The following is a 12,502-nucleotide window of genomic DNA, read 5'->3' on the forward strand; positions in this document are numbered from 1 at the left end:
GAGTTCTCATGAGATGCCTTAGGAAGGAAGATATGAAATCATCTTCTAACTCGTGACATGGATGACAACTTTGTATTCGCATGCACTTTAAAGTAATACAAGTTTTTCACTTGGGAAAAGGGAAAAATGAAAGGTGAAAACAAGTGCTGCAGACATCGAGATCTGACTTCGAGTGAACGGAGTGGGAGTGTCTATGGAAGAACGTGGTAGCAGCAACATCTCCTGATCCAATTATGGAAGGCACCATGTCACAGTAAAGAACACGTAGCCTGAGCTGTCACATGATGAGCATCTCCCTCCATATAAGTCCAATTACCTGCTGCACAATGGGCATCCTTATCTTGTACAGCTAAAGCCAGGGAGAGGTCGCACAGAGAGCGACAGAGATGGGAGCCCTTGATGCTATCGTGGCTCTGTTGCTCGTTTCCAATGTATTCGCCGGAGCTGTCGCGGCGGCCGGCCCAAAAGTCATCGTCGTCGGAGCCGGCATGTCTGGTAAAATATTAATCAGCGTTCGCATCATAGCATTTGGTGCAGTCGATGCATGTACTTCAAGCATCTAATGAACTTGATGCCGGTTTACGCAGGGATCTCTGCCGCGAAGACGCTGTCGGACGCCGGCATAAAGGACATACTGATCCTGGAGGCCACGGACCGCATCGGTGGCCGCATGCGCAAAGTCAACTTCGCAGGGATGAACGTGGAGATGGGAGCCAACTGGGTGGAAGGAGTGAACGGCCCTGAGTTGAACCCCATTTGGAAGATGGCCAATAAGCTCCACCTGAGGAACTTCTTCTCAGACTACAGCAACCTCTCCTCCAACACCTACAATGAGATGTAACCAAATCTAGCCATATATTTCATGCTCTTAATTCTTCTGTTCACCATTTCCCTAACATCGTGCCATCTGCTTAATTTCTATGTACTCAGTGGTGGGCTTTACCAGAGCTCCGAAGTTGACGAGGTCATCGAGGAGGCCGCCAAGGTCAATAGCTTTGGAGAGAAGCTCTCCGCATCCTTACCTCCCAGCGGCCGCGAGGACGTCTCCATTTTGACGTCTCAACGCCTGAAGAACCAGTAAATCTATCGCTCTGCCAACACATGCATGCCGTTCTGTCGTTTAAACCGCACGCATGACTGTGTGGTTTTGCATGCGTGCAGTGTTCCTTCCACCGCGTTGGAAATGGTGGTGGATTACTACACCTACGACTACGAGTTCGCGGAGCCACCGAGGGTGACGAGTCTCCAGAATACTGTTCCCTTGCCCACGTTCGCCAACTTTGGGGAGGACGTCTACTTTGTGGCGGACCAACGAGGCTACGAGAGTCTGGTGTACGACTTGGCCGGCCAGTTCCTAAGGACGGCCAAGAACGGCACCATTGTAGATCCTCGTCTCCTCCTTGGAAAGGTAAATACTCCACAGTACTCGTTTCTTGACAGATCTATAATCACACACTCTATATATATATATATATATATATATATATATATATATATATATATATATATATATATATATATATATATATATATATGACCTTAGAAGATCATTCTAGATGATAAATAAACTAGATTATATTATATTTTATAGTATATATTGATCTATATTATCTTAAATAAGATATGTTTATGCTGCAACTCATTGTGGAAATAACATTTAAAATGTAGAGGAGGAATCTTAATAGTGTAAGAGTGGGGAAAAAATAAGACTGTAATAGTATATAAAAGTACTGAAATGTTATCAATACCCATTGGTGCCTCTCTGCAGGTTCATTGAAGGATTAGGAAAATAATCTATCACTGTATTAAACATTACTAGTGAACTAAATTTTTTGAAGGGAATTCTCATTTAATGCATCAGTTTTTAGAATATAATGACTATTCCATGTTTCTTAGACTTATCTTTCTACCAACACAGCTGTCATATTTATGATTCATTATTATCTTATTGTCAAATAGCTTTGCGATCTGCAACTTAATGGTATATTAACACCTCGGCTACGGGTTTTAGGTTCCGTTTGAGCCTTCACTTCTTCTACTTGCGTATTTAAATGCAACTGTTGTTGGAACGTCATGGCTACCATCAACTTGTACTTATCTTGTCCTTTATCTTGTTGGAACAGCGTGGCAGCGCCTTCACTCTTCCACTGTCATGGACTTATCTTGTACTTATTTTATTGTCATGGCTACCATGCAATAGACTAGAATCCTGCGGTGAACTCATAAAATTCTGGTCCCATAAGTAAAGGTTTCCCTGACCATTGTCGACTTTTCAGATCAAATCTATTATCTCTACATTCTTCCATGGAGAGTGCGTACTTCCATAGAACCAGTCTTTTCTTATCTTATCACAAGTGTTTTATATGCATTGTTTGACATCTCTCTTGGTCGCCACGCTAATGCACTATGATTAAGTTGAAGCATGACGATGTTCCCATCTACAGTTTACGAATCAATCACCATATCAATCATCTATTCAAGTCAAAGAAGCATCATCAACCTCTCCTATTTCAAATTGTTTATCATATGCTACTATCTTATTTGTTCTGTATATATATATATATATATATATATATATATATATATATATAGTCATATATTAAACATTGATATCATAAAACCAAGAGAATATGCCGTAAGAGAGCAGCAGGAAACTAGGAGAATAAGCTGACAAAGAAGTAGCCTGCAGGACATTTAGAAAAGTTATATATAAGAGTGGTTGATATTTGGAGTTTAAGAATACTCGCGACACTATATATTTTAAAATAGAGTTGTATATTTTAAAAAATTATGACAAAATAGCATAACATTATGTTAAGAACAACATAACTTTAGCTGTTTATAAAGATTTCTTAGGTTAATATTTTAGAAACATTACAAATAATTTGATTGTTATCATATCTTTATTAATTTTGATATATTTTAATTAAAATCATGTTAAATTACTAAAAGTGAAAGCCTAACTAAAAATTTAATTGATATTATAAGATGCAAATCTTTATTATGGTGTATATGATAATTAGATAATATTACAATTTTATATTTTTTATTAACATTTAGAATATTTATTAAAATTGTTTTAAATATACAGTTAGTATTATTTTTTTATTGTAGTCACTCATATGGTTCCTCATTTTATTTTATTGACTATATGCATTTACCATTTTTTCATATGTATTATTAAATTATTTTATATAATTATTTTAAATTTTAATAAAACTATCTATTTTGTAATATATTTTTATTAAATTATAAGGTATAGTATTATTTTGAACTGGTCTTGAATCACGACTTTAAGCAATTCCATTGGAAGGAAGAGATAATTAAAAAAATATTTTTGTTATATGTGGTAAAAAATATCCTCGGAAAGTAAGAAACAAGAGACACTAAGCAAAAAAAAAAAAAAAAGTAAATTAGGATTTCTTTTTCAAAATTTTCACAATAGAAGTTAGATTTTATTATTATAAAATATTTATGTCTTACAAAATTCTATTTGCTTAACAATTACAGGTAGTGAGACGTATACGACACTTTCAAAGTGGTGTAGTTGTTGTCACAGAGGATGGATCAGTTTACAAAGCAGATTATGTAATTGTTTCAGTTAGCATTGGTGTTCTTCAAACCAAACTCATCAAGTTTGAGCCAGACTTGCCTGTAAGTTTTTTTGGATACTGTACATAATAATATGTTTGCAATTTTCCTTTCTTGGAGTTTATAGAAGCTAAATGTTTTAGTTATCATTGTTTGTTTTGGGATAATATATGACTTTCAACATCATCTTCTGAAATATAGCAATGGAAGATCCTTGCAATGTACCAGTTCGATATGGCGGTATACACCAAGATCTTTCTCAAATTTCCTTACAAGTTTTGGCCTGAGGGAAATGGGACAGAATTCTTTCTCTATGCTAATGAAAGAAGAGGATATTATCCAGTGTGGCAGGTACTAATGATCTGATAATTCTTTTACATTTAGAAACATAGATAAGAACAAAAGGGTAAGCTACTTTTTCTGAGAATAATGAGCACAATCTAGTGAAGCTAGTGTAGATATATATTAGCCTCACCATGCATGAATCATGTTTGCATGCAGCAGCAATTCGAGAAGCAATATCTAGCGAAGCTAGTGTAGATATATATTAGCCTCATCATGCATGAATCATGTTTGCATGCAGCAGCAATTCGAGAAGCAATATCTAGCGAAGCTAGTGTAGATATATATTAGCCACACCATGCATGAATCATGTTTGCATGCTGCAGCAATTCGAGAAGCAATACCCAGGAGCCAATGTTCTACTGGTCACGGTAACAGATGAGGAATCAAGGAGGATAGAGCAGCAGCCAGACTCCCAAACCAAGGCAGAAGCTATGGAGGTCTTGAGGAACATGTTCGGGAAACATATTCCCGAGGCCACAGATATACTTGTTCCCAGGTGGTGGTCTGATAGGTTCTTCAAGGGCGCCTTCTCCAATTGGCCACTTGGTGTCAACCGTTATGAGTATGATCAGATCAGGGTAAATTTACATGTCACATATCATTCTCATAAGTAGATATCAGTGATTGCAATGAGTAATGCGAAAAAATATGTTGTGAAGGCACCAATTGGAAAGGTTTATTTCACTGGTGAACACACAAGCGAACACTACAATGGTTACGTCCATGGTGCATATCTTGCAGGTTTGTTTTGGTTCTTTCATCTAATACATATCGTAGATTCCAACATCAACAGTTTGATGATTGAACAACTGTTCAGGGATTGATTCTGCCAATATGATGATCAAATGTATCAATCACAAGATTTGCAAGTATGAAATCAAGCCGAAGGATTCTTAGGTCACATGAGGTGATATACCGAAATCAAAGTCTTTTTTTTTTTTTAATTGAAGTTTCTTACAATATGGCTTAGTATGCTATGAAGATTATTGATAGAAGATAAGATTTTCTTAAGGAAATCTCTCTATTCTATTGAGGGAAATCCTCCATTCTGTTGAGGGAAATCCTTCCTCTATAAATAGGAGAGGGATATGTTAATGTATTTAAGCTTTTTCACTTTTTCAATAAAGCTTCTTTAATAATTATTTTTATCTTCTATTATTTTCATCAATTATGATAATTAATATTATTAAATTATAATGCAGGTGGATCACAAATAAGGTGACCATTCCATTTCGCTATAGGAGGATCAAAACATTTCTCGGATCTCGGCAATGCCTCTCAGTGCATTCCTTCTTGAGAATAAACTAGGGTGCTTTTCACCTTTCGTGAATAATTCGCATGGAGAGGCTTTTAGCTTTATTATTTCTTGTTAAGCTTGGATACGTAGACATGTTTAGAACTAATGATCGTTTGACTTGCCTTGTTGAGAGTAAACAAGGATGCTTTGCACATTTTATGAATAATGTTCTAAACAAGGATGCTTAGAACTAATGATTATGGCATATTTCTGAGTCCCCATTACATAATTTCTATTGAATCTTAAGAAGTACAATTAAGATAAACAAGGTATAAGAAGACTTTAAAACGATAACCTTTTAGAACCTTATATAAGAGGAATAAGAAACAACATTTGAAGCTTCCTTGTACTTAATAGTATGGAATTAATAGTATAACAAAAATTATGAGTTTCTATTAAAAAAATTAATGTTAAATCTATATAATATATACAAATTCTCCAACAAAAGCATCATGCACAGCTTATTTCTATCTTTTAATTCATCTTCTCTTCGGTTTTTTCTTTTTTATATCACAAATTTTAATTCTTGAGACCCATTCACTCATTCCTGCCTTCTATATAACCTATATGTATTTTGTTTCTCCATTGCATAGGCCAAACATGTTGTAGAAAGGGAGGCAACCATGTCATCCCTCGATTGACATTTGAGACAATTACATGTCCATCAAGTTGCACCACATATCATTGGATAAAAGCCTTTAGTTGTGACAATACCTGTAGGGGGAAACCAAAAAAAAAGGATGAATGAGATATCATTATCATATTGATGTGCTGTCACCAAACATCTCCATTGGATTGGATTGGATTTCTTCTGATATTGTATAAGGATGTTTACAACTCCACATTGTGAATTTTCATATGGACATTCCACCATTGGCATCTTTATTTTCCACATTGTGGCTATAGTGGTAAAGAAATAAGAGATGAATGTAAAATAAGAGAGATAGAAGATTATATTATTTTTAAAGAAAATGAGGGTCAATCAGAATATAGTATTTTTATAATTTTTTTTATAAAAAATTAATTTTAAGAAGGGATAATGAAAAATAAACTTGATTTCATTGAAAAATGTATTAAACTTCCATGAGTGCCAGCACCATGATGAGTATGGAGAAAATAGACTGATGTCAAAGGAATAGTACAGAAAATAAAAAATAAAACAAATATTTAGAAATAATGAACATAAGATAGATATATGCAGTTCCATACCCTTTGTTTATAATTATGGAGATAAACTCAAGTTTCTCATTGTTTGAGAATAATAAAAGATAAGAAATTCCTCTTGACTTATCTTTTAAGTCAAAACTGATAAATTAAAATGGTTGAAAATTCATAAAAGTGAACAGTATGGTTGAAAATTATTTATACAGATTTAGAGGGAGATATTTTCTCTTTTATGTATGATCAGTCAATTAAGAGAGATTTTCTCAGCCAGTTATTTAAATATTTTCATGATCATCATCTTCTATCAAAAATAGTGTCTCTTATATAATTTCTCATTTAAAATCTCTCTAAATCTATTAAAGAAAAAAATTAGGAGCACCTAAAAGTATTTTTCTTTCACTCTTATGTCAAAACTTTGTGATACATAAGGTAAATTTATATGGGAATCAATATTTAATTTTCAAAGATCCTTTTCTATTTAAGAAATCTCTCCAAATTATAATGTCTATGTTCATGGTGCATATTTTTTTTGGGCTTTTTGGCTTTTCTCCTTGTCTTGGGTATGGGACATGGCAAATTTTAGTCACACTATATTTTGTTGCCTGTACATTTCAGAAATTGATTCTGCAAACTTGATGATCAAACCGTTCAAGAATAATACGTGCAATCATGAAATCAAACCAAAGAATTTATGGCTCACATCATTCTCACTATCAAACTTAAAGCATGGTCTTTCAACAAGAGTAATTAGCATAATGAGCACTTTGTACAAGTGTTTTGCGTGCAGTTACTCATAATGTTGCGTGACTATGCTATGAGAATAACAATAGGATGTACTTGTCATGCAGGTTTAGATCAAATATGGTTGCCATGTTTCTTCAGATGATCGAGATGCAACCATTTTTCTCAGTGTCTTGTCAAGGATAACAATGACTTTTATGATATGAACAGTTTGCAAGGAGAGACTTGTTTTTTTTTTCTTGTTCTTATGTCTCCTTTCAAACAAGGGTTTATAGACATGATTAAAATAAGTTCATATAATGCATTTTTATTAACTACCAATTTATAATAAATGAAAAAAGGTTTCCTTTCTTATTTCGATCTTCCACATGAAAATCCGTGAATTTGCCACATGGCAAATACAATATCTGAAAGTTTTGAATTCTTTTCTCCTCCGCAAACCATATCAACATTTGCATGACATGTTAGATTTCGAGAAACAAGTGCACATTAGATTCTGATGTTTGAGAGCTTAGTACTTAGTAAAGAGATACAAGAGTTGTATAATTCTTGCGTAGAAGTTCTTAAACAAGCATCAGAAAATTATACCGCGGATACGAAGCCTCATATTTGACAAGGAAAAAAGAGAACTGGTCCAACCCAAAAACAAGAAAAATAAGACTCCTGTTTCTGATTTGATCAAATAAGTAGAACATGAAATTTGAGGAGCAGTTGCCAGCAGCTGCAGTACACACAGGCAAATCCAATAACTGTGCCACCCGAAGAGATCTCCAGCGGTTTCTGCAAAGCAACCAGGTAAGTTAACATAAATTATCGAATAAAATTCTTTCAACTGGTCATCTAGATTTCTAGAAAAAGAATGATGCTTTGATGTATCTTCAATCTTTCAGACTTGTGGTTACAGCAAAGATGGCAGAACCATTTGTGAATTAATTCAATGATATGTACATGACTAGCATGCGATATAACCTATTGTGGAACTTGAATCCCAGTAAGTTCTTTACTATTTGGAAAAGATAAGGGACCATGGCAAAGTAATTCACAATAAGCATAAAATGGAGCCATGAATCACAGTATTGTTTTCTGCTTCTGCATAAATGGGAAAGAAAATATAATAGGATCTGAAACAAGTAATTTAATGATGTTATTCTCATATATATTCAGATTTAGTAAGAAAGGAACTTAAATAAATACAAGAATTTGGAACTATAGGTTGGGGCCTGAGAGTTACAACATTTTTAATTTGGTGTTCTCAGAACCTGTGAAAAATAATCCGAGGATCTTCCAAGGATAGATGATATCATGCAGGGCTTGCATTAGATACAGGTCCTATAAGACCTGCTGTTAAATATGTTATATTCCTGTTATTTCTTTTGTGGAAAAGAGTCAGCAGGGCCATCATCGAAAAACAAAAAAATATATATATCCTAAATTTTCTTTCAAGAAAATATATTACAAGATAAAATTTGATTTTCTCCATGTATTAGAGATGTGTTGGTGACAAATTTCCAACATGATTAGAGCTCAATTAGAATATTTACCATAATCAACTGACTTAAGGGAGTACATATTGTTTTCCTGATCGATGGAATCTGTGTCATTTTACATTATTTGGTTGATACTTTTTTAAGCAACCAAAATCATTTGCACCATAACTCAGATCAGTCCTTGTTATTTGTTTGTGGAAAATCACTTAGATCAATAAAAGTTCTAATAAATTATTATATAGATCAGATTGTGAAAGAGAAATTTGGATAAAGTAGCACTCGTGATGGTTATAGAAAATCATATTGTTCTTCTCAACTTTGACTTGGATTTTTACGATATCAGGATAGTAATACAGAGCACAAAGAAGCTGAAGATGACATCATCAACTTACCCTAGCTTTCTTGGTGTAAAAGGAACATCCAAAAATCAAAATTGACTAAGAAGAATCATAACTGTTTGATAGTGATCAGACAATTGGATACTGACAAAAGGATGTCCAGGTTAAAGAAGTAAAAGAGCAGATGCAAACAACTCTTAACTCAAAGAACTCAACACAGCGTATACTAATCATGAGATGTATCTACAGATTATAACATATGCAAAACGAGGAAAATTAAGAGAAAATTACCACCTAATTGGTTCCATAACCAAGTTAAGAGAAATTAAGCATCCGAAGAATCATAGTGATCTCAATTTTGTCCCAAGAACTGAAATTTATGACATGGAATTTATAACTTGCATTTTCTGTGACCTATACAAGTGGCATATAGAGAAGTATTTCCATCAATGATGGATAATTAATTAGTAGCACCTTGCTACTTTGATATCATATAGAAGACATAAATTAATATAGCATCTCTGTATATTCATTCAATTTCCAAAGTAAATAGCATGGTAAAGAAAACAACCACAAAAGGATCAACAGAAACAATAATATATTAATCATAACACCACCAAACAGAGTATGACAAGCGTAGTAAACAGAGTCTGTAATGGCCATGCCATCTAATATTTCTGATAGGACTAAACCACATAGACAATGTTCACATATCTGACGGCAAATTGATTATTTAATTGACAATTGCAGAGGAACTTGTATACCTCGAGAGGAATACTTTCAGAAGAATGCCCTACTTCCATAGAAAACTTTGGAGCCAATTCCTTTTGGTGTTGTCACCTTCCTCTCACTATCAGGACTACCATTCTCCACACTCGGGCTGCTGCTGGTCTCCATATCCATGGGAAGCTTCATCTTGGCCAATGACTCTGTAAACTCCTGCATGCTTTTCATGTACATATCAACAATATCCTGCTGAACCACTGTCTGCTCTGGCTCAATGTTTATGCTGATGATTGGTCTCATGAATTCAACCTTTGATGGCCCAGATGAATCAGCTTCACCATCTGTGACCTCTGAGCTCTTATCTTTTCTGCTTGGAGATGCTGTGACTGACAACACATCAGAGATGGATTGAGATGCAACTGGAAGTGTTACAGGAGAATATTCAGCCATGGAAACACTGCTTATGGTAGTGTCATTTTTCAGTGCATTATCAGAATCAAGAGATCCAAGTCTCTTGGCGGATGAGAAGCTTTCCACAAGGCGCACCCCTGCATCATCGTCGACACAGTTGCCACTCTCTGAAGTCACCAAGCTCTCTGAACTTTGTGTCTCCATATCAGTGCTCTGTAGCCCGAAGTACTCAGAAACCATCTGTTGATTTTCATTAGCCACCTTCAGGTCGGGGAATTCAATCTTCTCATACTCACAGGGAATCGAGTCGTCAGTTTCTGCATCCGGCAAATTAGCCTCAGTAATCACAGTTTTTGGCACTGACGTGATTGCCATAACATCCGGGGAAGCACCAACGTAAGAGAGCGACAACTGAACGAAGCCCGCAGGAGAATGGAAGAGATCGGTAGATGAGAGGGAGAACTCCTGCACCAACTTGGCTTTAGCTAAGAGGACATCCGAAAGGGGCACCAGCGCGAACCCCAGCAGCTGGTCCTCGAGGTAGTTCTTCACCCTACTAAGCATCCATATCTCACATTTCAGCGATGACTCGATCGTTCGGACACTGAGCCGGAGATTCTCGTTGAAGACCGGATTCCGCCCCCCGCCGTTGATGATCCGGGTGGAGACAGCGACGTCGGGGTCGCTGGTGAGACAGAGCTTGGCATAAACATCTTGCTTATGGTAGATGCAGATGTTGTGAATGTCGCGAGCCTGGTAAATGAAGACCTCGAGAAACCCAATGAACACTTGGGGATCGAATTCGCCGTCGAAAGTGGAGTCCTGGACGACGGCCGCCGATTTCGACTTCCCGGGCTCAGCAGCGGCAGTGGGGGAGTCGGAGGTCGCTGAGAAGAGTTGGTAGGAGTCCATCGATTGAAGCAGTGCCTGCAAGGACACCAGAAGAATTAAGCTGAAGAAGTCAGATCAAGAACTATGATCAGAACTGGAACAAGAAGTAAGATTGGAATGTTTGGGAACAGAAACACTAGCAAAATACAGTACAGAAAAATTGAGGATGAAGCTAATATCTCTTCTCGCTCAAGAAATCGAAGCACAAGAGCCAAGACTGCAGTGAGAGAACTGATATACGAATTGAGGATTGCAAGACACTGGGAAAAATAAGAACTTGGCAGTTGGAGTGGTAATAGCGATCTACTCCGAGATCTTCGGAGCAAATCCAACCCAGATGACAAAGCATCGTCAAGCCCTCGGGACCAGATTGTTCTGTACCTCAGAAGAGCCCTTCGAGCCTAAAAAATCCAAACATCACACAGAAATCGAGTCCCAAAATCCAAACTTTGGACGGAGAAGCCCCGAGAAAAGGAGCAAACTTTAGCGCATGTTGAATTCAAGAGGGACCAATCAACAACCAACAATAAAAGCGACCCACAGCACAAACACAAAAACCCCACCTTTAATCGAGAGCGAGCACCAGCACCAGAATCCGAGGCGGAACGGGACGAAAGCGCACCGAAAGGCTTCAAGGGGAACTCAAATCGCGGCGGACTCCCAAGGGGACAAAGGGGCAAAAGGATGACCTCAAAGGCGGAACCAGGTCTTCCTCTTTCTCCCAAAAGTCAGCAAATTTCAATTAGAAACATCAACACATCGAGTCCTTTCTTCAAGCGAATCAGTCGATCTACTCAAGAGGAATGATCCAGAATCAAGATTGTGCTTCCTTGGTGGGGTCTGGGCTCCAAAGGCAAAAAGTCCAAGCTCCAGGTATGCTATCTCCATCATTGAGTAGCAGCTGGCTCTTGTCAAGACAATCTAATACAAAATTTCCAAAACAGAAAGGTCAGTGAGGCTGATGGTGGCTAGTGTATTGTGGGGAGTTAGGCATGGGAGAGGCAAAAGCTGCCAAGAACAGTGGGTTGTCATCCATTTGACTTGCAGAATCAATGGTTGGTAGCACTTCATCTGCCTCTCTACGGGGCAAGCTCTGGTATCAAATGGTCTACAGTCAAGTGGGGAGAGGCATATACTACCTATAGAAAAAGAAAAAGAAGAAGAAGAAGAAGAAAATATCCGAGGGGCGAATGGAATGCAAACCGCGTGCATTCACCAACAGGATTTGTGGTGGATAAGGCCATCCATCGTCTATGGATCGGCCTAAACAACTCTCTTATACCCAACACTTGTCGTTGACTCTATGTTGAGTGCATTTTCTCTCTCTCTCTCCAATTGTTTTTACTCGTCAAAACTCACATTTCATCTGCATTTACTACTCTCCTTTCGCATTGAAATGGAACCGAATATTAATTTCTCTTAGAGAAAAGCTATTTATCGATTGCATACGATAATTTTACCTCCGGCTCGTGGTGGATCGGTCTGATCTGGTTCGATCGATTGGGTTTGAT

At 36.9% G+C, this 12,502-nt stretch overlaps 2 protein-coding genes across 4 annotated transcripts; one reads left to right on the forward strand and one right to left on the reverse strand.

Annotated features, from left to right (window-relative positions):
• The first annotated feature begins 329 nt into the window (after positions 1 to 329).
• On the forward strand, positions 330 to 5,462 carry LOC103989023 (polyamine oxidase 1). Its single transcript, XM_065155372.1, has 10 exons — positions 330 to 495; positions 588 to 837; positions 931 to 1,077; positions 1,162 to 1,408; positions 3,511 to 3,654; positions 3,793 to 3,942; positions 4,260 to 4,514; positions 4,596 to 4,677; positions 4,754 to 4,843; positions 5,139 to 5,462. The coding sequence occupies exons 1-9, from the start codon at positions 387 to 389 to the stop codon at positions 4,831 to 4,833; spliced, it is 1,464 nt and encodes a 487-aa protein (XP_065011444.1). The 5' UTR covers positions 330 to 386; the 3' UTR covers positions 4,834 to 4,843; positions 5,139 to 5,462.
• A 2,194-nt stretch (positions 5,463 to 7,656) lies between these two features.
• LOC135641798 (uncharacterized) lies at positions 7,657 to 12,095 on the reverse strand. Of its 3 annotated transcripts, none has more exons than XM_065157521.1 (3): positions 11,555 to 12,095; positions 9,728 to 11,027; positions 7,657 to 7,918 (listed from the first exon to the last, which is right to left on the reverse strand). In XM_065157521.1, exon 2 carries the CDS (start codon positions 11,010 to 11,012, stop codon positions 9,744 to 9,746), a length of 1,269 nt encoding a protein of 422 aa, XP_065013593.1. In that variant the 5' UTR covers positions 11,013 to 11,027; positions 11,555 to 12,095; the 3' UTR covers positions 7,657 to 7,918; positions 9,728 to 9,743. The 3 variants fall into 3 exon arrangements, with proteins under 3 accessions (XP_065013593.1, XP_065013596.1, XP_065013595.1); XM_065157524.1 differs by lacking the exon at positions 11,555 to 12,095 and adding an exon at positions 11,373 to 11,510; XM_065157523.1 differs by lacking the exon at positions 11,555 to 12,095 and adding an exon at positions 11,145 to 11,323.
• Positions 12,096 to 12,502: the final 407 nt, after the last annotated feature.

Source organism: Musa acuminata, chromosome BXJ3-6, assembly GCF_036884655.1.
Source record: "Musa acuminata AAA Group cultivar baxijiao chromosome BXJ3-6, Cavendish_Baxijiao_AAA, whole genome shotgun sequence".
NCBI classification, from domain to species: Eukaryota; Viridiplantae; Streptophyta; class Magnoliopsida; order Zingiberales; family Musaceae; genus Musa; species Musa acuminata.